The sequence below is a fragment of the Nyctibius grandis genome, chromosome 21 (assembly GCF_013368605.1).
Source record: "Nyctibius grandis isolate bNycGra1 chromosome 21, bNycGra1.pri, whole genome shotgun sequence".
NCBI classification, from domain to species: Eukaryota; Metazoa; Chordata; class Aves; order Nyctibiiformes; family Nyctibiidae; genus Nyctibius; species Nyctibius grandis.
The window spans coordinates 5945694-5968511 of record NC_090678.1 but is presented as its reverse complement, the minus strand read 5'-3'; the positions used below and the strand labels follow the sequence as shown (position 1 = coordinate 5968511).

The 22818-nt window shown below is 43.7% G+C and overlaps 1 protein-coding gene across 3 annotated transcripts in view; it reads left to right on the top strand.

Moving 5' to 3' along the window:
• The window catches only part of ACBD6 (acyl-CoA binding domain containing 6), an 86207-nt gene that overhangs the window by 41855 nt on the left and 21534 nt on the right, over positions 1 to 22818 (top strand). For all 3 annotated transcript variants that reach the window (XM_068416878.1, XM_068416877.1, XM_068416879.1), the window contains one exon: positions 2397 to 2486. In XM_068416878.1, coding sequence (XP_068272979.1) covers positions 2397 to 2486 — 90 coding nt within the window. The remainder of the gene's footprint in view (positions 1 to 2396; positions 2487 to 22818) is intronic.

Below are 22818 nucleotides of genomic sequence, written 5' to 3'. Positions count from 1 at the left end.
AAAATATTGTATCCATTTAGAATTGCAGAGAAAATATATAGGTAAGCAGAGTGTAATTACCCAAAGTGGAATTGGCCCCAGACTGGAAATCCATACTCCTGCAAATAGCACAAGGAGATTTTTAATGACTAAAGATGATTGGGCTTCGGTTTCTTGTCTTGTTCTAAAGGCAACACTTGCAGCAGAACCAGCAGAACCAGGGAAGGAACCAGTTGCACAGCGCTTCAGTACCGCTGAGTTGACAGAATTGACAGCCCTGTCTCTCCTAAACTGTGGGTTTTTCCTTTGTTGGTCTCAGCCACGTTCAGCACCAATAAAATGAGATTCTGCTTGTCTGCAGACAACGCAAACCAACATATTATAGCCACTGATCTCTAACACGGATTTTGATACAAAGGATAGAAATGCCTTTATTTTGTCCTGTAATTGCACAATAATTAGTTATGTAATTACACTATTGTTCCTGTACACACATATAAAGAAACCGAAATGATCTGTTGAGGTATTTATTGCTAGTGTGCGTATTGCAGATAAAGTGCTTCTGAAATAAACATCAGTGGCACAAAAGTTGGTAGTATTTGTCCAACCGAAATCCTATTCTCAGGTAATTACCAGTCCAGCGATGAGTTAAGGATGCTAAACAGGAATTAAAGATCTTTCCATGTTTACCAATTGTTTTAAATTGCACTCTCCCCACTTTTAGACTTTGATAGTGGTGTCGAGTGCAAGAACATGAATCATTAAATGGCCCGTGGATGTCACCAGTGCTTCCATAGAAAGTCGTCATCAGAAAATTCATTCTAATTCAAGGTTAATTAGCGTAACATTAAAATTATGTGTTACAAAAATTAATTACTTGCTGGGTCAAAAAGTGTGTAAAAAGCTTAATGTCTGAGATCGCATTTCCTTACTCGAAATCACGTTCCACCTCTGCTGCCCTGCCCAAGAACAGCCAGCAGAAGCGGCGTGAGCTCTGGTTGCAGGTGTCTTCTGCCCCTCCTGCTGTTTTGGCACCGTGGTTGGGGAAATTTGGCTCACAGTTCCCATTAGCAGATAAATGAGTTGCTCACCTTGTTTCCCACTGCTCTGTCGAGAGATTTATAACCAGGCGTGGGCTAATTTAACTGATTTCATCTGTGAAGGTCTGCGACTGTTTTGTGTAGCATGCTGGAAAACGCAGGGCAGTCTGATGGTGTCGCAGCTTGGGGATGATTTCTTGGTTATCCACAGGGTGATTTCCAAGGAATCCCCTGCAAGCGTGCCATGTGCTGTCCTAAATCAGGAGAGACCAATACTAGCAGTAAGTCTAATGTACTAAGTGTACATAGTAAAGAAGAAAACCTTCCATCTCCAACTACCTTGAGCTACCTTTCTCTGTGGAGTTGCCGATATAGAAAAATCTTCTATAGTTTATAGAAAACGTCTGGGAGCTGCTTGTCAGCAGGCTCTGTTGCTGCTTTGGGTGCATTTTTGCATTATAAGATAAGCATTCCACCCTCAGCGCAGGGCTGTTAAAGTGTGTGAAACTGTATCACCGCTCTGCTGGGCTGTCCTGCCGCAAGAACAAGCATCACCTTTCACAGGCTCAGCTGTTCTAGCCCAGAATCGGAGCGGCACCCACGAACCCAACCCCAAAAGCTGGGCTTCACTTCACTACTTCCATAGCCCTTTCCGAGGCCAGCTGGGTTTTCAGATGTGCGTGTCAGCCCTCAGAGGGGTCCTAAGCTACTTCCCATGTCCTCGACAGCCAGGAAGATCTGAACTTCCATCTCATCCCCTCCCGTAGCGGCAGAGACATGCAGAGAGACTTGTAGAAAGGGGATGGGAAGAAAACTGTGGAGGTTTGGGAGCAGTTGGAGGCATGGAAGCAGCAGCCCGTGTTGCAAAGCTGAGAGGGGGACGGTCGTGGGTGATGCCTGCCCAAACACTCAGTTTTAATCTTCTGTTGCAGCAGAGGCAGGGCCAGTGGGTTGAGTGTTTCGGACCTGCCAGAGGAATGAACTTCTGGGGACTTGGCGTCGGGGTGATTTAGGCAGCATTGAAAATCTTACCCTTACTGTGTAAGTCAGAGGTGTCAAAATCCCAAATCTATATAGGAAAACAAATCGTGTCATGGATTCTGCTTTTCATGTTTTGCTGCGTTTCCCCTCTAAATTTTTTGCTGGCTTGTGGGTTTGATGCTAAATTAATGAAAAATTGAACTATCTGTCAGTTTTAACAATTCTAGCGTTCTTCTGTAAGTCCAAATCAGGAGCAATAGTATGTTACATACAAATATCAGTGGTGTTTTTTTAAGAAGTCTGTGTTAATTTTGTTATTGGTACTCAATAGCAAGACTGTGATTCTCTGTGCTTTTTTTTTGGCTGGCTTTGTTAATTTTCTCCTGGGTGTTGCAGGGTCGGGCTCTGCTCCACTGGGCGTGCGACAGAGGACACAAGGAGCTGGTTTCGGTGCTGTTACAGCACGCTGCTGACGTTAACAGCCAGGTAAGACAGGAATAAAAAGTTGAATTTGATTGATGTGTTACGCAGCCTCCTGACCAAATGTTTCACGTGAAACTGAATTCTTCCAAAGCTCCATTGCAAGTTCTTTCAGGGCGCTTATCAACATCCAAAAAGGTAACCTGGGAAAAAAAATACAATTTGGTTGCATGAAATATGTAGTCATAAGGGGCTGTTTTCAGTTCCTGCTGAAACTTCTCCCTGCAGTAAAGTTTTTTGATCACCTGGCTGTGGCTTCCAATGTGACTGGTGGTACTGATGGTAAAAGGGATTTCCTGCATACGAGGTGTTTGGTAGCTTCCTACATAAAGTGCATTCTCTAATGTACTTTTTGTAACACTACACTCTCAGCAGAACTTTGTGGACTAATGGAAAGAGAATTCCACTTTTTCTAGCAGAAAAGCATCTGATAAATGCCTGTTTTCGGCAGAGCATGCCGCAGGGGTAGGTGGTGCTTCAGGTCACAGCATGGTGGGCATGTGACAGCTACAGCAGGATCTCAGTGCTGGCTGAGGGCAAAGTCAAACATCTTATGCCATTTCCATTCCCACATGCCCACCTCACCCCCTTGGGGGTCACCATTTCTAGCACAATTTGAATTAACTGAACACAAAGCAGCTTTTTAGCCACTGCAATTTGCAGCCCACATGTCTGAGCTTAACATGCAGCAGTTTTAGGGGACCTTAACAGACCAGGCTGTGAACTGTGCTGGTTCCACAACCGCTTTGCAAGTGGTTTGTTCTAGCCAGCCAGCTTGAGTCTGCCTGTGCTCATGAGTCAATGCTCCTACTTTTGTCAGCTTGTTGTAATTAAGGGCTGACCTGTGTAGATGTGATCGCGTTCGGAAATAATTGTCGGACATATTTCTGTCAAATTATGACTGACTGCTCTCTACCAGCGTGGCACTTATTGGCTTTGCTCTCCTGCCCGGTTTGGACACAGATACACCTCTGCTGACAAATTTGCTAGCTTGTACCGGTGAGATCTTAAGCAGCCTTGCGATAAATGCTTCAGGAATTTGTAAGAGGTGGACCTTCGGTACAGCTGCAATCTGAAGGCTCGTCAGCAGATCTGTAGTGTTCACAGGCTACAGATAGCTGTGTTGGTATTTACACACACATGAAATGGTTGTACAAAAGTCCTCCTTGCCGTTGCCTGGGCAGAACTGCAGGTGGGTATTAGGAAGTGTGGCTCCGCAGTAGCTGGTGAGACACAAATCTTCATGCTTAGACCCTGGGGATTTCAGTTGTAATGGATTTTATCGGAGTTTTTCCTTACGTAGAAGAGGGGCAGTGGAGCCAGTACAAATGGGGGCCTTTGCATGCCCCACTGTCAGACTAGACGTCACCTTTCAGTCAGAGCTGGTGGGTGACGTGTGGGATACACACGGGAACAGCTTTGCCTTGAAATCGGGAGGAGTTGGATCAGACACCTGCCCGTCCCCTTTGCCCTGGCAGCCTGGGAGATGGTTCTGTCTGGGATGCGGTACCACTGCAGCAGTCTGAGGAGTCACTTCTCTTTGACGCTTGTCTCGTTTCTTTGAAAGTAAAGTCTGACTCTTAGAAGAAAAGGCTGGAGGGAGGGTTCAGGGTTTTCCCTGAACATTAGTTTTCTGTTAAATTCTTCTTCTCTTTTTTTTTTTCTTTTTGATGTATTGCACGTTTTCTAACCAGATTATTTTTGGCCAGTAACAAAAGGTTAATAATAGCCATAAAAAGAAAATCAATCTTTGAAATTTTTTTTTCCCCCACCAAGGTAATAAAGGAGAATTTTTTATAAAGGTCTCTGTTCACATGTAGGTGTGTTCCCAGAGAAGGCAGACACATTTTTATTCTCAGCCATATATAAATTGCAGTAACATTTCAAGACTTTGTGACCTAATGTTTATTTCTCTTTTCTTTATTTTGACCTTTACCCTGTAAGAATTCACATTCAAAGCAAGAGCAGAAGGAATTTTAAGAGCAACCAGAAGAAAAAGGGAGTGAGAAAAACTCTGGCTTCCTAACAGGCCATAAACACCGCAGCGCCTGCTGTTACACGTTACCAAATGCACTGTCAGTTAATGTGTGGGCTCTAAAGAGCGGTGGGTTAAGTGTAAGGGAAGCTCTGGTGCCTTGAGTCAGTGGCACTGTTATTTCGGAGCGATGTGCTCTCGGCGGAGGTTCCCTTCGCAGGCTCATGCAGCACCTCTGCCAGAGCCCAGCGTGCAAGCAGCTGCTGCCATTGCCACCCGCCCCTCAGGTCTTCAGGTGTTTTTTTGTCTTGTTCAATTTTGCAGCAGTACCTGCATGCAGGCAGCATAGGAGATAAAGAATAAATTAGGGATTATGATGGTTATGAGCAGGTAGTGAAGGAAATTTTTTTATTCAAATTGCCTGTGTTTTAGTACGCTTCTAAAAAGTTAGTCAAACAGCATGACAGATTTATGCTCTCTTCCATTACCTTTTTGATAAATGCTCTTCCATCTTGGCTCTCTGGTAGTGTCCTAAAGGATTTAGTTGCCCTAAGCAGACAGTGATGGTGGTGCTCTGCTAGGTGACCTGGAGCAAGTTACACCAGTTCACCATGCCTGTAGATGTGCCTTACTCGCTTTTTGCTGCCTTATTTTAGTTATCTTTGTACTATCTATTGTCAAAGTACTTGCAGTCTTTGGATCGAGAGGCTCTGCAAGAGTCAAATTATTGCTTCGTGTTTATCAACAGACAGCTTGGGAGCAGGAGGAGAGGTTGCCTGGCTCCGCTCATTCCTGTAGCGTCCTCGAAACCGCGTTAATTCTCGGAATAACCACCCGCTCCTGGACTGCACAAGTCCAGCGCCTGCGCTTTTTGTTTTAAATAGCAGTAGTGCAGTTTCAAAAGGGTGGTTCACTAATGTCACTGGAAAGCTGCAGCCATTGAGTTCTCTGATTGTTCATAATTAGCTCTAATAGCACGTTTGAAAAGAGGTGGTAAGCGATTGCCACGGGCAAGGGGATACAGAAAGGCAACAGGCTTCTCTGCTTTGTTGAAAAGGGGCATTTGTGTAATTGCATTACCTAAACCTTCAGAGCCAGAGGCCATTTCGAAGTGGGTGGTGGGATGGTATTTTGGAGCTCTGCTGGAAATACCCAGAGCTTGGGGCTCTGTCTGAAAACAGCCTCCTTCCCCTGCAACTGTTTGCCTAAATGTAGGCTTTTAATTGAGTGATGAAGTGAAAGGAAGGGGAGTATATTCATAACATAACAGTTGTGAAGGAGCTCAGCAATGTGATTACCGTATCCATTTCTAGCTTTATAATGTACGAAGACATGAATAACTGTTCCTTGCAGAGGATGAGGAGCAAAGGACAACCTTTTTCCTCCACAGGGAGAGTTTCTCCTTGCCATGTTTTCTCCAGCCTTGGAAAGGAGGTTTTGTGGGGCCGGGGCAGGCACTGAACGCAAGCCGTGCAGAGTTGCACCCCAGCTTCGCGCTCCCCTGCAGCTGTGCTGTGGCATCCTCAGTGCTCCCCGTGCCAGGAGCAGCGAGCTTTATTTGTCCTCAGGTGTATCTGGTGCTGCAGTGCCAGCATGGAGGAGACAGCAGAGCTCTGCTCGTGGACATGAGGTGCTGCTCAACCAGCTTTCAGAGGAGCTCCTCAAGTGTATTGAGGAGCTCCTTGAGTGTAACCCTCCTGGACGTGAGGTGCTGCTCAACCAGCTTTCAGAGGAGCTCCTTGGGTGTATTTAGGGGGAAGTTTAGGCACAGTGTACTGCTTCAGTGCTATTAGGTGGAAGAGTGCTCTTGGGGCAGGGTCTGGGTCTGGTCAACTCCTCCTGCAAGAGCAAGGCACACAAGGCGGCTTGAAAAGGAGGATTCTGTGCTCAGCTGCGAAGGCCCCACGCGATTGCTCCTCCTACCCAGGGAGTGTTGCAGGTATACAAATTACTGGTGCTGTTTTAAGAAAGATGAAGGGCATCGTGGTATAGTAATTGTCCAATGAGAGAGAAAAGGACAAATAGCATCTCTCATTTGTAACATCAAAACAGTAGACCATAGACTCTCCTCCTGGACTTGCTGTGGCTTCACTTTGTTCCATTTGTGGGTACTCTTTACTCCAGGATAATCATCTGTACATTCAAGGCCGGCCCTTGGGAACATGTGGGGAACTGACCTGGGGTGGTGGCCACAGATCAGCTTACTCTGGAAAAGGTTTTGAAGCCTATATGGCCATGTGAACAAGTCTTAAAATAAATGTTGTTATTTGTAAGTGGAACTGTATCACTTGACACGGAGGATAACTAAGGGCTGTGTACTTATCTGTGTGATAGAGCAGCTGAGTTAAAATTGTATCTAAATATTATTTTATGATTTTTAAACTACATCATTGTGCAGTTCTATTAATCAGCTTGTCAATGTTATGGTAATCATCTGTGTATGCTAGAATTGTACTATAATTATGACTACAAGGATGAAAAAAGCTACAACTAATCTTCAGCTTTTATTTGCTGACCTTTCGCTTTCCTAGTAAAGGTGCAAATCACTGTACCGAGACTAAACCGCTTGTCAGCAAGTTCTCGATTGTCACCCATGGACCCTCAGGGGTTTGAGAAGGAAACTTGAGAACCAAAGCTGCAAATCATCAGGTTAGGAAATCTGTTGCTAGTATATGTGGATTTTATTTTATTCATTTATGTACACCAGTCATTTCAGTGAAAAGCATCTAGCATCTACGCTGTCTGCAGAGAGAGTTGGTTGCTCTTTGGTGCTGATGTTGTATCTGTATCTGGTACCAGTTCAGGCCAGACTGCCCAGCTGTCTGAAGTCGTACTTGTTAGCACGTGATTTTGAGTTAGCTGGATTTTATTTTGCTGTTTGTATGAGGGTTTTTTTCTAAAAGATATCGGAGTAGCTGTCCCCTTGTAATACCTTCACTCACATCCTCATTCGGAAAAAAAAAAAGGGAAAAAATCTTTTCAAATGGAGACAATACAAACATAATAAATGGCAGGGAGAGTTCCTCTCCCTCATGACTCAATCCTTCTCAAACAACATTATTATTGACTGGCCTATTGGTTGCCAAAAAGGAAAATCAATTGTACTAGAAGTAGTTGCTGGGCCACAGATCATGGTACTAACCCAGCAGAGACAGGTTGATTTTTATCAACTATCCAAAGACTAATTTCCACCATTAGCTAAAAATGAAGTAGAAATTATGGATATGTCGAAGATTGCTAAGATTGGTGGTCTGTTGGTTTGGTTTTGTTTGTATGGTTTTTCTGTTTTCCTGCCTGTCTCTAAAAGGATTGTGTCTGTAAGGGATAAAAAGCAGCAAGGAAAAGTCAGGCCCACTTCCCTGCCTGTCACTGCCTGCTTTTTTCTTTTCAGTCTTGTTCATTTGGATTTCACAGCAAGAATACGAACTGCTTCGGTCTCTGCATGGGCCTCGTGTTGGAGGCGTCGCATAGATGTTTAAAAACTAAGCTGGTCTCAGCAAACGTGCATCCCTTCCCAGCCTCCTGCACCGAGTATGGGTCATGCCCTCATTTTTCTGTATCTGTAGGGAGATGCTGAGAGGATCAGTGTGGGCATCTTGACTGTTGTGACCAAGGACCAAAGGCCCCAGGCTGTATCTACACAGCTTTCCCCCTCCCCAGTGAATATGTGTGTGCATCCATGCAACCCACCACCTTTGCTGCAAGCTGATGGGTGCAAACGCACTTGTAGGTAAGGTGCCAGCCGCCAAAGTACTCTGCTGTTATGACCATTCTCTAAACCTGGCCGAGATTAAAAAGGAAAATGTCTGAGCCTTGTGCCCTTGCAGTTAATGTCCCTAGTATAAATTTCCCCCTAAATAATACTAAAAGCCTGGCTCATAAAGCCAGGAGGGACCCTGTCCTGGATCTGATGATTGCTGCAGAGGGTTTGGCGTGGTCATGCTCGCAGCAAGCGGAGGATGTCGCAGGTACTGCTGCGGTAGGAAGGTACAGTGGCAAACGGATGAAGACACTAAACAAAGATGAAAAGCAAAGCAATGAGAGCAGAATTATTAACCACAGTAGTTTTCTTCTTTCCTTATACCCCCCCCAATCCCTGTCTCGATATTTCTGTAGTCAGCTTTGCCAAGCAGATGTCAGAAGACTCTGCAGGCTCGTACCCCTTCAGTCTTGACATTCTTGCCAATGGGTGTGAAAGCCATTAGCCAAAAGAAAGGAGAGATCTGCTTAGTGACAGAGGGTAGCTTTCTACATTAAAGCATTGACATGGTGCCAGTCACACAGTTATTAGAAGTGGCACAGCTCCATGTCTCTCCTGCGGGTCTCTCTGTGGAATGTAGATTGGCAGCAGGTTGAATGTTAAATGGTCACCACTCAGCAGATGCCGGTTTTACCTACTGGGAGAAAAGTCCCTTTCAGCAGAAACATTTGCAAAATATTTGCGCCTCTAAATATATGCTGGGAGATGCAGAGATTTATCCCTGGTTTGCTCTTCAGCTTCTGAAGACACCTCAAGCCTCATCATCACAAACCGTAGGTTGTACAGACGATGTTTCCTTCTGCTTGCGCAGGCTGGGCTTTTTTGCATTGTTTCTTCCCATCTTCCAGCTTGACATGTACAGTCTTTGTTTATTCTGCTCCCTGTAGACACATGAATCATTGCTTCATTGCTGGTGCAGCAAAGCAGTTGGCACCCTTGCTCAGGCAGGACGCGTGCAGCGTTGCCTGCAAAGCAGGCTCACCGGCCGAGGAAGCAGCTGCGGGCTTCTGTGTTGTTCCAGCAGTGATTTCGGGGTCCACGCGGTCCTTTCAACCACCGTGTGCAAAACCAGTGTTTGAAAAGTGAAATCCAAGAGCTGATCCTGAAAAAAACTAGCAGTGGCCTCTGTTGCTTTACCCTCCAGATCTAAAGCTGCTTTCAGGGTAATCCAAATGCAGGGTTTGAAGCTGAGGACCGAGGACAGCAGCACATTGTAATGGGTTGCTGTGAGATTGCATCGCTTGTGGGCATCACCTTTTTTTGAGGGCTGTGGTGTCCAGAGAGAGGCACTTTCCGTGGCCAGTGCTGGTGCAGGAGGAATGCAGTCTGGCAGTAGGCACATAGTTTTAGCTCGGGGAGCGTGACCACCCTCTGCATCAGGGAGCCTTGTGCCTGTTTCCATGCCTGACCAGCACAGCTATTTTGTGGTACGATCGCTGCAATCTTTGCCAATGCTCACAGTAGACAGAAGCCAGCGGCAGCGAGCTTTGAGGTCAGTGCAGGTGGCACCATGGTGCTGTCCTGTGTCCTGGTGCAGAGGCGAAACAGGTATCTTACTCCTTTGCAGAGGCAGGAAAGAGCCTTACCTTGAATTGCCTCCCTGCGAGGGCATGGGATGGTCCCACGCCCCTTTGTCTCTTGGTCTTGGGGTCATCTTTGAAATGAGCATGCGTTAAAACACCTGTGAAGTCATTGTTGGAAATGCTTTAACCCCTCATTAAGGTGTTTGGTTAACTGGGCAAACAGGATACCACTGACAGCCCTGCTGGTTTTTCAGGTGAACACATTGCCACAGGAATGGTCTCTAATCACCACAGGAATGGTCTCTAATCACCCCAGGAATGGTCTCTAGCCTTGCTTCATTTCCTCTGGCCTTGGCACCTCTTCCTGCCAGAGGAACAACCTTCGCCAAGCAATCCACTACTCTTTGCTCAGGAGAGATGGTTCCTAGAACATCTTTTTTTTTTTTTCTTTGCATTCAGCCGCTTGAAAAAGCTTTCCCTGTTTTGAAGGAGTTAAATTCTGCTACTCACCTTCTCCCTGAGGACTTTTTAATATGAGACAGTCTGGTTTTACTTTCCAAATGGAATTTTGTATTCATCTGTTGTCGGCAGTTGTCTCTTCAAGTTTGCTTTAAAAAAAACAAAACAAAACAAACCCCCACACAACAAAACCCAACAAAAACACAGTTCTGAGGGCATCGTTGGGGCATCCAGAATTTGCAGTCTTAGGTGCAAAGTACTTTTGTTAGTTTTCCTAAATAAAATTGTTCTAACACTTTAGATGTCAGGGGGATAACTGTTTATGCTTATTTTGTTTAGATTTTAAATAAGATTTGTGGTGATCATAGCTGTTTCTTGTGGATTGTAAATGGCAAAACGGCACTCAAAATGGCAAAGCTAGTTTAGGAGGTTCCTGTCTCTCAACTTGTACATCTTCTGCATCCACGAGAACAGCTGTCAGAGCAGGATTCTTCCTAGCTCAGTATCGTGTCTCCAGCGGCAGGGAAGAGTGAATGCTTAGGGGACAGAGTAGGGTAAGTGTACAGTGATAATTTCATATATTTTTCCAGAGGCTGTGGCTTGGAGGCCTCCTGAACTATTGGTATTATCTTTGCGCTCCTGGATTTTTCTTTGATAAATTTCTCTCATCCCTCTTTGGATTCCCAACCTTTTATGCCAGTGGGAGTTCTATAGTTTAACTGTGCATTTGCTTTGCACTTGCCACGATCGTTTCGTGTGCGAGCCCATCGTTCTTGTGCAATGAGAAACAGTAATTGTTCCCCCAGTTACCTCCTCTGTCCTGCTTTTGACTTTATTGGCCTCCTCGATTCCCCTTGATCACTTATTTTTCAGACTGAGGAGTTTAATCTATTTAATCCTACCCCATTTGGAAGCTGCGTGGTAACTTTGCTCCTTGTCATTCTTTGAATCATTTCTAGTTCTTCCTTATTTCCTTTCAGATGAAGGGAGTAGCACTTCTCTCAGTCCCCAAGCTGTAAGTGCAATGTGAGGCTCAATGAAGCAATATAATGATGTATTCTTATTTCCTCTTTTTTTTTTTTTCCAAATGTCTCCTTGTTGTTTGTGTTTTATTAACTACCATTGAATAGTGAGCTGGTGTTATAATAGAGCTGTCTGTAATAACTCCTGATCTGTTTCTGCAGAGATAATAGCTAGTTCGGAGCCCATCGCTGTGGATTTAGACTAAAGATTGTTTTTCCATGTGTGCGTTACTTGGTGTTTATTAGCGCTGAATTTCATCTGCAGTTTTTTCACCCTGTTGCTCTCAGATCCTTTTGTAGCATTTTACAGTGAGCTTTTGGTTTAGCAGACTGAGATGCTTCACTCTCAGGCTGCTCCCCCTGTTCATTTGTGTGGGTTGAACACCCCAAGCCCTTGCACAGATCCCTCAGACTCCGGCGATCACCAGCGCAAGCTGGTTATTCCTATTCAATCTTTACTTTTGTAACCAGTTATCAAGCAGTGCAAAGACCTTCTCTCTTGCTCTATGACGGTATCATTTAATAGCCTTTGGTGAGAGGATGTATCAAAAGGCTTTTGGAAATCTGTGTGGACAGGCATCCCCGCTGGTGTGAGGGATAGCAGAAGTCTCGGCGGCGCTTGCCTGTGTAGGGAAACAAAGGCTGGTGCCATCCTCCCTCTGCCTCTCAGAGAGACACTGCTCAATTGCTCCCTTTTGCAACAAAACGGGTAAATCCTGTCCTGGAGAAGCCTTCTAGCAGAAGGTTACTGGAGTAACCTTCTAACAGACCAATTGGCTGTCCCAACGTGGACATCCCATGTTGAAATGGGTCTTCCGTCCTCTTACGACAAGCCTTGGCTTGGCTGGAATAAATCACCCTGTCCTGAGAAGGGTTTCTTATAAAATAAAGGCCTGAACTTTCATGAAGGTGGAAGGTGCGTTGAAGTTGTCTGCCGCGTTTGTTCTCGCGTTAGGAGTTGGCTATCTGCAAGCTGGGTACCAGTGTTGGGAGAGTTGGTAAACTTCCATCATCTAATCCGTTTCTTTGGTTCCAGCCAATTAAACATTAAAATGAGCATGACAAATAAGTGTTCATTTATGGGTCAATAACTCCCTAATATGTCTGTGACATGGCTGGCTGAGACAATTCATTTCAGTACAGTCCTGGGTGACCCGACATCTTCAAGTACGTAATTGCTTTTATAGGGAAAGAGAAGTAATAAGGATAATGTAACTATCGGGCCCTGACTCACTAGTTCAGAAACTTCCCCTTGCCAATCAAATTTCTTTGGAATTCAACCCGTTTTAGGCTTGTTCCAAAGGCATCATTGTGATGTCAGAAAATATCCTGATGGATATATGCATTTTCTCCAGGGTTAGATGTTACCTTCCAGAAGACGCTCGGTTTTGCCCACCAGCCAATTCACTATCTGTATAAAGAGCCCTCGGTGCACGCTTTGTGGCAGTAGACAGGGTTGCCTTGTCCCTCTCCTTTCCTTTCCCCCTCCCCTATTATATATTTTTTTTTCTCAGCACTATTAGATTATTAAATGCTTAATGACTATTCCATTCCTGCTAACTATACTTTTGATGAGCTGCAGTAATAAAACTTTCTAACAGCAAAGTGTGTGTCTGGTTCCTTTATAGGAAGGGCACATTTGGGGAGCTGAAGTAATGGGGGATAAAACTCAATTAATGAATAGAAATAAAAAGAAGTAAATGAGGTAATCAAACTCAGAGAAATTAGTATTGGCAGGTTCTGAATGATGCTCTTGGATGAACAATCTTTCAAAATCCTTCCTTGTATGCTGCTGCCGTCTCTTTATTTATTATTAAAATAACATGATCCATGAGGCGCTCGGGGTGACTCCCAGCCTAGCTAATTCTAATTAATCCAGTCAGGGAGAGCAGCAGGGTAAGTGGAGCAGTCTATCGGATTGAAATTCATAACTTAATTGAGGTCAAAGTCCCGGGTTGGGAGAACAAAAGTCTTTCGCTGGGACCAGGCAGATCAATAGCAATAAATATCTGGCTTGGATACAAGTAGCTTATTGTGACGGATTATCTGACACTGGCCAGAGGTCTTGGTCTTGTTTGGGGCAAAGTCCTATGACATGTACAGTGTAGGGTGACTTTTGTCAATGTTCCCTCCAAAACCCTGAAGAACCCATAAAGGGGCTTATGGGAGCCATAGAAGGATGCCCTTAAAGAAGTCCACGTGAGTCATGCTGAAATTTGGATTTGGTTTCTCAAGGTACGGGTCTCTCAGCGGTAGCACAAGGGCATGTGTCACATTAGTGCTGATGGAGGTTGGAAGAAGTTGCTCAGGCTTACAGGAACTTGGAGCTAAATCACAGCTTGTCCAGAGAAAGACCTTTAGGATCAGGGGAAGCTGAACAGTAGATTGATGGGCTTTATGCCAAGTCTGTATTTATAGTATGTTTACATAAGAGGAGAGAGGAAGGTTGGAAGAGGGAAGCGTAAATAATCATTAAGGTAGATTTGTAGTGTGAGAGAAACCAGCAGAGGCATAGGTGGTCTCGCCTGTTCTTCAGAAAAGCTGTCAGTGTCTCTGCTCTGACCTCTGAAGTGTTCCCTCTGCTTGTAGGGGTTTGTACGGGTTGGTTGATGGCTCGTTTCCCAAGCACAACTCAATGGTATGACTTTGGGTGTTGACTACAACACTGATCCCCTAACTCCTAAGGCCCTAAGGGATCCCCGAACTCCTAAGTCCCTAAGGGAAGCAGCATGAACTCCTAGCCTGAGACCTGTGGCACTGCGTTGTACACACAGCCTTCCCTGGGAGTGGGTACTGAGATATTCGTCAATACTAGCAACTGAAGAAGCTTCTCTGAACTTTTAAATAAGTAGGTGCTTCAACTGGAGTTCAATATTAAAATGCAATCTTCACCCAGTCTGTTACTAATGCGATATTTATGCAGATTTGACTGTTCTGCTCATATCCTCTTTGCAGAGGACAAATACTGCTGTGCCAGCATTCGATACATCCCTGATGGATGTTGTTCTGCCAATGTACTTCAACACAGCTTGGAAGAGAGATGGAAACCGCAGCCTGGACGCAGCCAGTGACTTGGTTTGACATACCTGCTCCCTCCATTAACGCTGCATAAGTCTAAAGCATCTGTTAAGGTCTGACTTGCCAAAAACGTTCAGAAGATCTCTTTGGCTCCGTTGTTCAGGTTTAGAGGTCTAGGTCAAACGCCTTGTCTGGTCAGTTTTCAGGTTTTAACTTAAGGAGCAACTGTTGATGTTTCTGTGTGTATAAACACAGCACAACCTCAGCCTCCCTCTCCGGGTTTCTGCTGCCTCCATTGTGCGCTCCTGCCTCGTTCCTCCCCAGCCTGGACAGGAGCAAAACAGAGTTCCTGAGGCTGTTAAACACTTAGAGCTGCAAACAAAACTGCATTGGCAACTGGCATTTTCCCCATCATTAGGGGGAGTTGAGTAATTTATTTCACATTCATATAAAAGCTGACAGAAAAATCCAGACGTACCACAGTGCTGAGCAATTCACCACTTAACAGTAAAATGTCGCGAGCAATACACGTCCTGAATGTGGAGAACTTTGAGGTGGATATTTCCCTTTAGCTTGCGTTATGGCTTTGCTAAGGTTTAGGAGAAAAAAAATTTAAATATTAATATTACCATTTTTTTGCTCTTCATAGAGACACATCTGTGATGCAGACCTGCTATTTGAAATTTTCAGAGCCGGCAATTGATACACTTTCAAGTGCTCTTGCTAAACTTCAGGCTCCCTCTCTCTGGTAGTGGGGGTAGGCTAGTTTTGTTTGTTAGAGAGAATTTACTTTTTTTTTTTCAGCTGAGAGAAACAACAGGATCTGTCCGTTCAGAGCTGAGTTATCCACAGGTTTGTATGTTATTACAAACATAGCGGTAGATGTCCAGGTCTGTAGAACCCTTGTTGATTCAGTGAGGAAATTCCCTTTATGGCTATTTTCAGAGTCGAGTTCAGGTTTCTGATTCTCCAGTTTTGCTACAGATTCCCAGCGTGACCTTGAACAAGTCACTTGATTTCTTTCTGTCTTGGTTTCCCATTTGGGAAATGATGGGGCAAATAATTGTTTTTTATCTCATGTATATAACAAGATTACAAAAATATGGTAGTTCTAAGACCCTTAGAAAACTGATCAAATGAAATTAAACAGATCTTGCAGTCCGGATAAAATGAGATGAAACAAGCATGAAACTATTAGTGAAAGAAATGTTTCTTTTATCTTCTACAAATAAAAATGCAAAGTGATTAAGTGGGTCTTTTCTAGCTATTAGCAATAACAGCTCTAGCCAACTGACTTCTGTCACCCTTGAAAATTAATTTGCGGGGTACAGGCTTGAATTTAGTATGCTTACAATAAATACCCCTAAAAATGTTGTCACCTTCTCTGATGCATGTTGTTACTGCTGCGATAGCACTGCAATTACTTGCCCTGCAGATAACAAGTGGCTGCTCTAAATGAGACTCTCTAACACAATGGTTTGCAAATTTCTTTTAATTGATTTTTTTTTTTTCTGTGATATTTCCTTCCCTTACTGTACACCCAGCGGTAGTTTTGTCAAGCAAGGGAAAGCACTGGGAATAACGTTAAAGGAGGTCTGGTTCCTAGCAGAGCCGTGGTGAGGGGTGGCACAGAGCTGGAGGCGAGTGGCTGGAGATGGCCGTACCTCCGGGCAGCTTCTCTGCTGAGGCCAACCTGCCACGCCGCGGCACGCTGGAGGAAACCCCACGCGTCCCTGCTGCTGGCGGAGAGGCCGAGCACGGTTAGTGATGAGCTTAGTGTGCGTGTGAGGTGTTGGTAGAGAGGAGGAAAGCACCAGCTCTATCTATTGGCGTTTTCCTTCCCTGGCTTGGTGATCGGATGAGAAATGTCCCCCTTTCAGCGTGGCCCTCAAAGCAAGATAGTGATGAATGAACAAAACAGTAAGGAAGGAGTTTTGACTGGTTGACTTTCTCCAACACAGAAGGAAGACAAGAGAAGTATTTCAGAAAGCAATAGGCTGGGACATGCTACAGAGAAGCCTTGACACGTGCTTGGACTTGGCCAGAGGCAGGGTTACCTGTGTGCAAGAAATTTCAATTTACTCCTTTTTTTTTTTTTTTTAACCTCAAGTTTTAATCACGTTCAGACTGTGTAGATGAAATCTGAGTCAGAAGCCAGGTCTGCAAAGCTGCCTGGTTACCTTCTCTGTGATGCCCTATTCCAGCTGCTATTGTCAGGGCATTTTCAAGCAGTGCTCACAGATTACATGGTAATTTGGCTTCTGAAGTGGTATGAAATTGAGCATTGCACTTTAAATTCCAGTGGTCAAACTCCAAAGAGATTTGTAAAGTTATGGCTCAGCAATTGCGAATGATCAATTTTTCATAGCTTAATAACCAAGCACTTGTTTTTTGAATGTCGGGAAGTGATCATATACACCATCACCTCCAGTCCTAATTGCAAAGTAAAAGAGGTTAATTTAAACCATGAAGGCAGTTTCGATCTGGATGTTTCACAGCAGCAGAATAGCTTAGAGCTATGGTGACTTCAAATCATTAATTTTACGTCTCTGATGGAAAAGTTAAGCGTGGATGTGGTCAGTTTGCACTCATCAGCTGGTAAGAAACAACTTGCTAAGCCACAGGAGCCTAGTCGCTTGGGATAAACCACAATGGAAAGACAGATTATAAATGTATATTGAGTCTAAAGTTGAAGATTATATAAACTATATATAATATATAAACTATTCACTTTGTTGTAGCTAGTAGAAATGTCAGTCAAGGCATCAAGCAAGAGCAAAGACCATCCCTGTCCCAAAGAGATCATCTTGGCATCAGATGCAGTGCAACAGGTAGTGCAAATGGAAAGGTTGAGGGAATGGAAGTAAGAGAACAAAACAGAGATCAGCAGAAAAATGGTATTCTTGGCTCATATCACTTCCCCAAGCAATGCCAGACAGCGGTGACACAGAGGGTCGTGGCAGAAGTAGTCTTACTGAGGATTTAAAGGATGGTGAGGTGTCATCACTGAGGACTTCTGATGAAGGATAAACACGTGAATTCCCTGCTTGAGTCAACGGGACTTCTATTGGCACGTATCTTAGGGCTGAATGTGTCCCTTTCTGTGATCAGTTTTAAAAAAACCCTGCAAGTGTTGCGTTTTATCAAGTCCATTGGGAGATAAATTCAGCGATGGGGAAGAAATGGGAGACTTTTCATAGAGAAAGAGAGAAAATTGCTTCATTTGCATAGGAATGTATCACAGCTGTACCCAGGGCAGAAAATATTTCCTCCTGGGGTAGGGTGGTTTAAAAACACAGTCATCCAGCTGCAAAATTGTTTCTGATTTAAGCAGACGGAGGCACTGCGTTTCTGGATGGATGATGCTTTGAACCGTGTGCCCAGCTACTGAAAACACCTGGTACAGCGCTGGTCTCCAGGATGTCATCTTCCACTTAAATGTAGGGGTTTGCTGTTTCTAAACTGGGAATATCTGAGCAATATTCCCTAGCTGGTGAATTGTCCATCTAGATTTGCCAACCACAAATCATCTTGTTTGACACATGACTGCTTGTTAGTGCCTATGGTAGCATCTCCTGCATCATCAAATAGTGTATAAACATCCAACTCGGTGCTTGTCAATCATCATTTTGTCTTTGAGACACTTTGTAGCTAGTGCTGCATGTCAGTGAGTCAGCTGTGTGTCCTGTGGATCTGGAGGTGTGGCTAGTCACAGATGGTCCAAGAGATCAGAAAATACATATAAGATGATGTTGGGGGTGTCTGGTGTGCTTTTAGCAACTCATTTCCCGAACATAAGCAGGTTAGTGGTTCCTTTGTCGTGTTTGCTTTCAGTGCGTTAGGCAGGAAAGATTGCTGCAGCTCTGGAGAAGGAACAAGGTAGAAAAAAAAGGAGGTTTTTGCCATGTTTTGTTGGCTAAATAAATTTTTGAATATGCGAGTCCTAGTTATTGTTACTGCAACCAACTTTACGTCCTACTCTAACTCTGAGGAGTTATATTTGAGATGCGATATCAGGACATACCCCCGTTGCTGTGATGTCTTGGCCAGGCGTGGTTTTTCCCATTGTTTTCCATTCCAGCAAGATCCTTTTTTGCTTCTTCTCTTTTTAAAATACTCGACCAGTTTTCCCCTCCATTGCTCTTGTGTGTCCCTCACAGCTACTGGGCAGCTAAGCTACAGGTCTACAAAGCGTTAAGTGGCTACTGCCTGATGGGGCCTCCCACTGTCAAAGTCTGCTGGAGCAAGGTGCCTAGGTATCCCCAGGAGCGAATCCTTTTATTTTCCTTTTCCTAACATCCTAATTATCTGATATCCACAGCTTCAGCATCAGATATTTTTTGCAGCCAGTTACTGGGCTTTGCTTCCTTCTACCGTGGCCGATAGCACGTGATTACAAGCAGCAAGGTGCGTTGCCTTCCCTTGTGCACTCTCTTTGATACCATCTAGGAAAAAAGAGAGAAATGCAGTAAATGCCTCATCTTTAGCACTGAGGGTTTCGTTTTGCTGCAAAAAAAAATCCTACGCAATGTTTCAGCGTGAGCTTCGGAAGGCTTCAAAGAGGCATCAGTTAAACCTGCCTGCTCTGTGATAGCCAACAAGTGCATCTTTCAGATGTCTGAGTGTTCCCTGGAGGTTCACATTATTAATATCTGCCTATGACAAGGTGGCTGTGGCGATGCCAGGATTTTTTTCCCAGCCAGCATGATTAATTTTTCTTTCCTTTCTTAATATCTCCGAGCCAGATGCTTCTAAATGTCCTCCTCATAGGGGTGTATTGCTGTTCTTAACCACTCCTCCTTCCCCCCCCACCCCTTTCCAACTAATTCCTATAATGGCTCCAGAGATATGTCTTGTAGAGTCACAAAAAGCAGAACTTTGAAACGCCTCCTAAGGTGATGGACTTGACACATGCAGATCTGGCCTCCTTGCCGTTCCTGGTGGGTCTGAAAGCTTAGCGCCAGGTAGTCTGTCAATAATGTTTCCCATTTCAGACTGTGCTTATTTCTCTAGCACTTTGCAAATTATATCCACGCAGAACTGCTGAAATGCAAGTATTGCTGGTGGGGAGAGTGACAGCGGGGTGGTGAACCAACGTTTTGGGGAAAGCAAAGGAAGTTTTGAGTGAGGGAAAGGAGGCACACTTGTATTACTTATGGAAAGTGCCGTGAGTCTTCAACCACTGATTTATTTTAAAGGCTTCAAAACGTTGTGGTGCTGAAAAAGGTCTTTATTCTGCAAATAGAAATTAATTCTCCTTCAGAGCTCTTGTTCCAAAGTGCAACTGCACAGGCTTGAGTTTTACCAGCTCGGAGAGCAGAAGACCTTAAGCAAGCTCTACAGCAAATGCCTTGTTTCCAAGGTGTTCGTACTTTTGCCATATCTATCCATCAGTTTCCTCCAGATACCAGATTTGTGGGTCTTCTGTAGTTATCCTTGGCTGTTTTCAGTCATTGGTGCATTCACCTGCATCTCAGGGGATTTTTCCTGGAGGAAGCAAAACCCAGAAACAAAATAGTTAGTGATAAATAGATTAGGATTTGGTTGCTTGGTTTTGTGTGTGTTAATACTACATGTGAGAGGTAGATCACTGGGTTTAACGATGAAAGTCTTAATTTAAGAAGCCTAGAAAATAGTGCTGCTTAATTTCTTACAGAACGGGCTAAAATCTCCTTACATCTATTATGTTCTACTGTATTTTTTTTTGCAATTTAACAATGAGAAAAGGCATAATATAAAGCAATGGATTTGCCAGTGCAAATAGAGCTATAATTAGGGCAATCAAGTGTTTACTTTTCGTCTCTGTTTTTGTGGGAAGATGAGGATACTAAGAATATCCTCAGAGTAAGGATACTCTTAGGAGTATCCTAACAGTAAGAGCAGGAGGGCTCCTACAGCATCCCTTTCCGTAACAGATAGCTGGTCATTTAGCTGTGCATCAGGCAGCCCCAGACAGCAGGCAGCCCTTTAGCCCACAGCAGCGTGGGAATTAAGTTAAAATTAACCTGAGTTTGGAAAACAACTAGCACCACTTTATTTGTCCATTTAATTGAATTATACGACGCTGTGTAAGTACGCTGACCCACAGACGTAAATTGCTCCACCCTACCCATTTCCCTCCTTAATTCCTTCATGCTAATGGAGCTGATGGGGATGTTGACTGCACGGGGAGAGAGAGAGGAAAAAAAGGCTGGAAATAAAAGGGACTGTTCCAGCCTCATGCAAACCTTCCCCTTCGCTGAAATGCTTCTGAGTGTCGCAGCTGCACTGACTGCGCTGTGATCTTTGTTGCCATTAAGCTGATTATCTCCGCTGAAGGATTCGTCCAACTAATCCCGCAATGCTGCAACTGGTTGCTTTATATTTCAGCACAATTTTAATTATTTTTTTTTTTTTCTAAGAAATAAAAGTCAGTTTGGCTTCACTGGACCCTCAAAATGGGTCAGACTGTTACAGGGATCCCCTTTTTTCATGTTTGGTTGGTTAATACAGGAAAATAGGACACATTAATGGGCTCCACGTATTGATGGATGCACTCAGTTTGGGGGAGGTTTGGGCACGCGTTAGGACTCGGCAGCGTCTGGCGTGATTTTGGGTGGATGTGCCGTGAAGGTGCTGTGCCGTCACTAACCTTTGGCACCGCACCACGGTGCGTTTCGCCTGCGTGGCCGTACCATCCAGGCAGCAGCTTTGCATCTAACAGCAGCTCTCATGAGAGATTCTGACAGGTTGGATTGATTTAATTGATTTAATAATCAATTTAAATCTAGTTCTTGGTTATTTTTCTAAGGAAAGGTTGATTTTCATTGCTTGGTATCCATTAAAATATGTTCATTTGCAGCTAAATGTAGCCTTTATAGTAAAATTAGTTCTTCTATTTGCTAATCAGATACACAATGTCCATGTTTACTTAATTATGTAGTTTAACCTACTTGATCCACATTCTTAATTTTTACATTTGAATCAGGCTAGAAAACAGCAAATTAAAAGTTTCTTCTCTGCTAGGCTATTAGTCATTTTGTTTTCACTTGTGTCTGAGTACATCTGAATGGAAATCAGGGTTTTTAAAATGAAATTCTTACCAGGAAATTTTCAAACACTTCTTAAAAATAAATTAAAATCTCACCATAAATATGATGGGTTTGGTTTTGGAAGGGGACAAATAAATAGAATTTTCTTTGTATTTATGAATAACACACTTCTTAAAGGAGATGTTATCTGGCACATTCTGGTAGTCAACTTTCCTGCCCATGTTTTGTTAACAAAATCAAGGATTTTGGCAGCAAAGTGAAGGAGCAACTGGAGAAAGATGAGGACCAAATATAGGCTTTAATTCTGTCATTAAGCATTCAGTGCTTGATAAAGTTTTATCCTCTTTTCTCATGTTGTCTGTTGTCTACCCTGAGACTTTGGGCTGCAGTATCCTTTGCATTTCATGTCTTCTAAGAGCTATTTCTTCACACATAGTGTGTGGTTCTCTCTCAGATACTTTAACTTTTTGCAGTGCTCACATGCTGCAGACGTGGCTATCGTATACAAAAGCATATGGTCATTCTTTCTAATTCCTCAAGATTTTAAAGCTAGCAGATCTATTGTCTCATACTTCATTTTTATCCATTAGGAGTCCAAAGCTGGTCTAATACCTCAGAAGAATGGTTACAGGAGTTTACAGAGTGACTCACCTGCCCAGTAGTTGGGCTTTCTTTAGAGCGCAGGCATCGGATCTGTGCTGCTTGAAAACGTGAATCAGTTTTTATTTAACTGTAGTGATTTTATGGAGTTGTACTCTGTTGGGCCATCACTTAGGTTGCCCTAACTTCAGATATATTAGGGAAGTATTTTTTATTTTAGCAGGGGCAGAGAGAAATTGAATTTATCCCTCCTAGGCAGTGATTACTTTCCTTCCATAGGAGCTTCTAAAAAAGAATTTATTCATGATTCCAATTACAACTTTTCATATAAGCTTTAAGGTCCCATTAAAACTGGTGGAACAAATTATATTAATTTTGTCTTTAACACTTAATTGTTTAATTGACCAAAACTTGTAAAGCTGCCTCCGAGTAGCCCTTGGTAAAAGCAGAACAAGACTGAAGATAACCACCCAGAAGGCATGTGCCAACCCAGTTGCAGCGGGTCTCCTTGGCAGCTGGGAGAGATTCGGTTCACGGCTTATGGTTTTCAACTTTTGGCTCTTCATTATTTTTGTTTTCCCCAGATTACTAAAAGAAGGCAAGATTAAATGTAGGCTTAGGTGAAGACAGATCTTGTGAGAAGAGGGAAGACCTAGTGTGGAAAAGGACAGCATGTCCTAATAGTCACAGCGTAACGCTGGGAGCTCAGCATCCTGAAACTAATCCTGGCTGTGGGCTGTGTGCCTCGTTTGACCTTGAGTAAGTCAGACAGTGGAGGGTTTTTTTTGTGTGTCTCAGTTTCTGTAACTAACACGGGAATACTATGTGCATATATCCCTGGGTCTTGCCTAGATTAATAAATCAATATTTGTAAAGTAAGCCTTGATAAATGCTAACTGTATTAATACACGTACTTGAACCTTGTGCAGAACTTTGGGAATGCGCCTGCA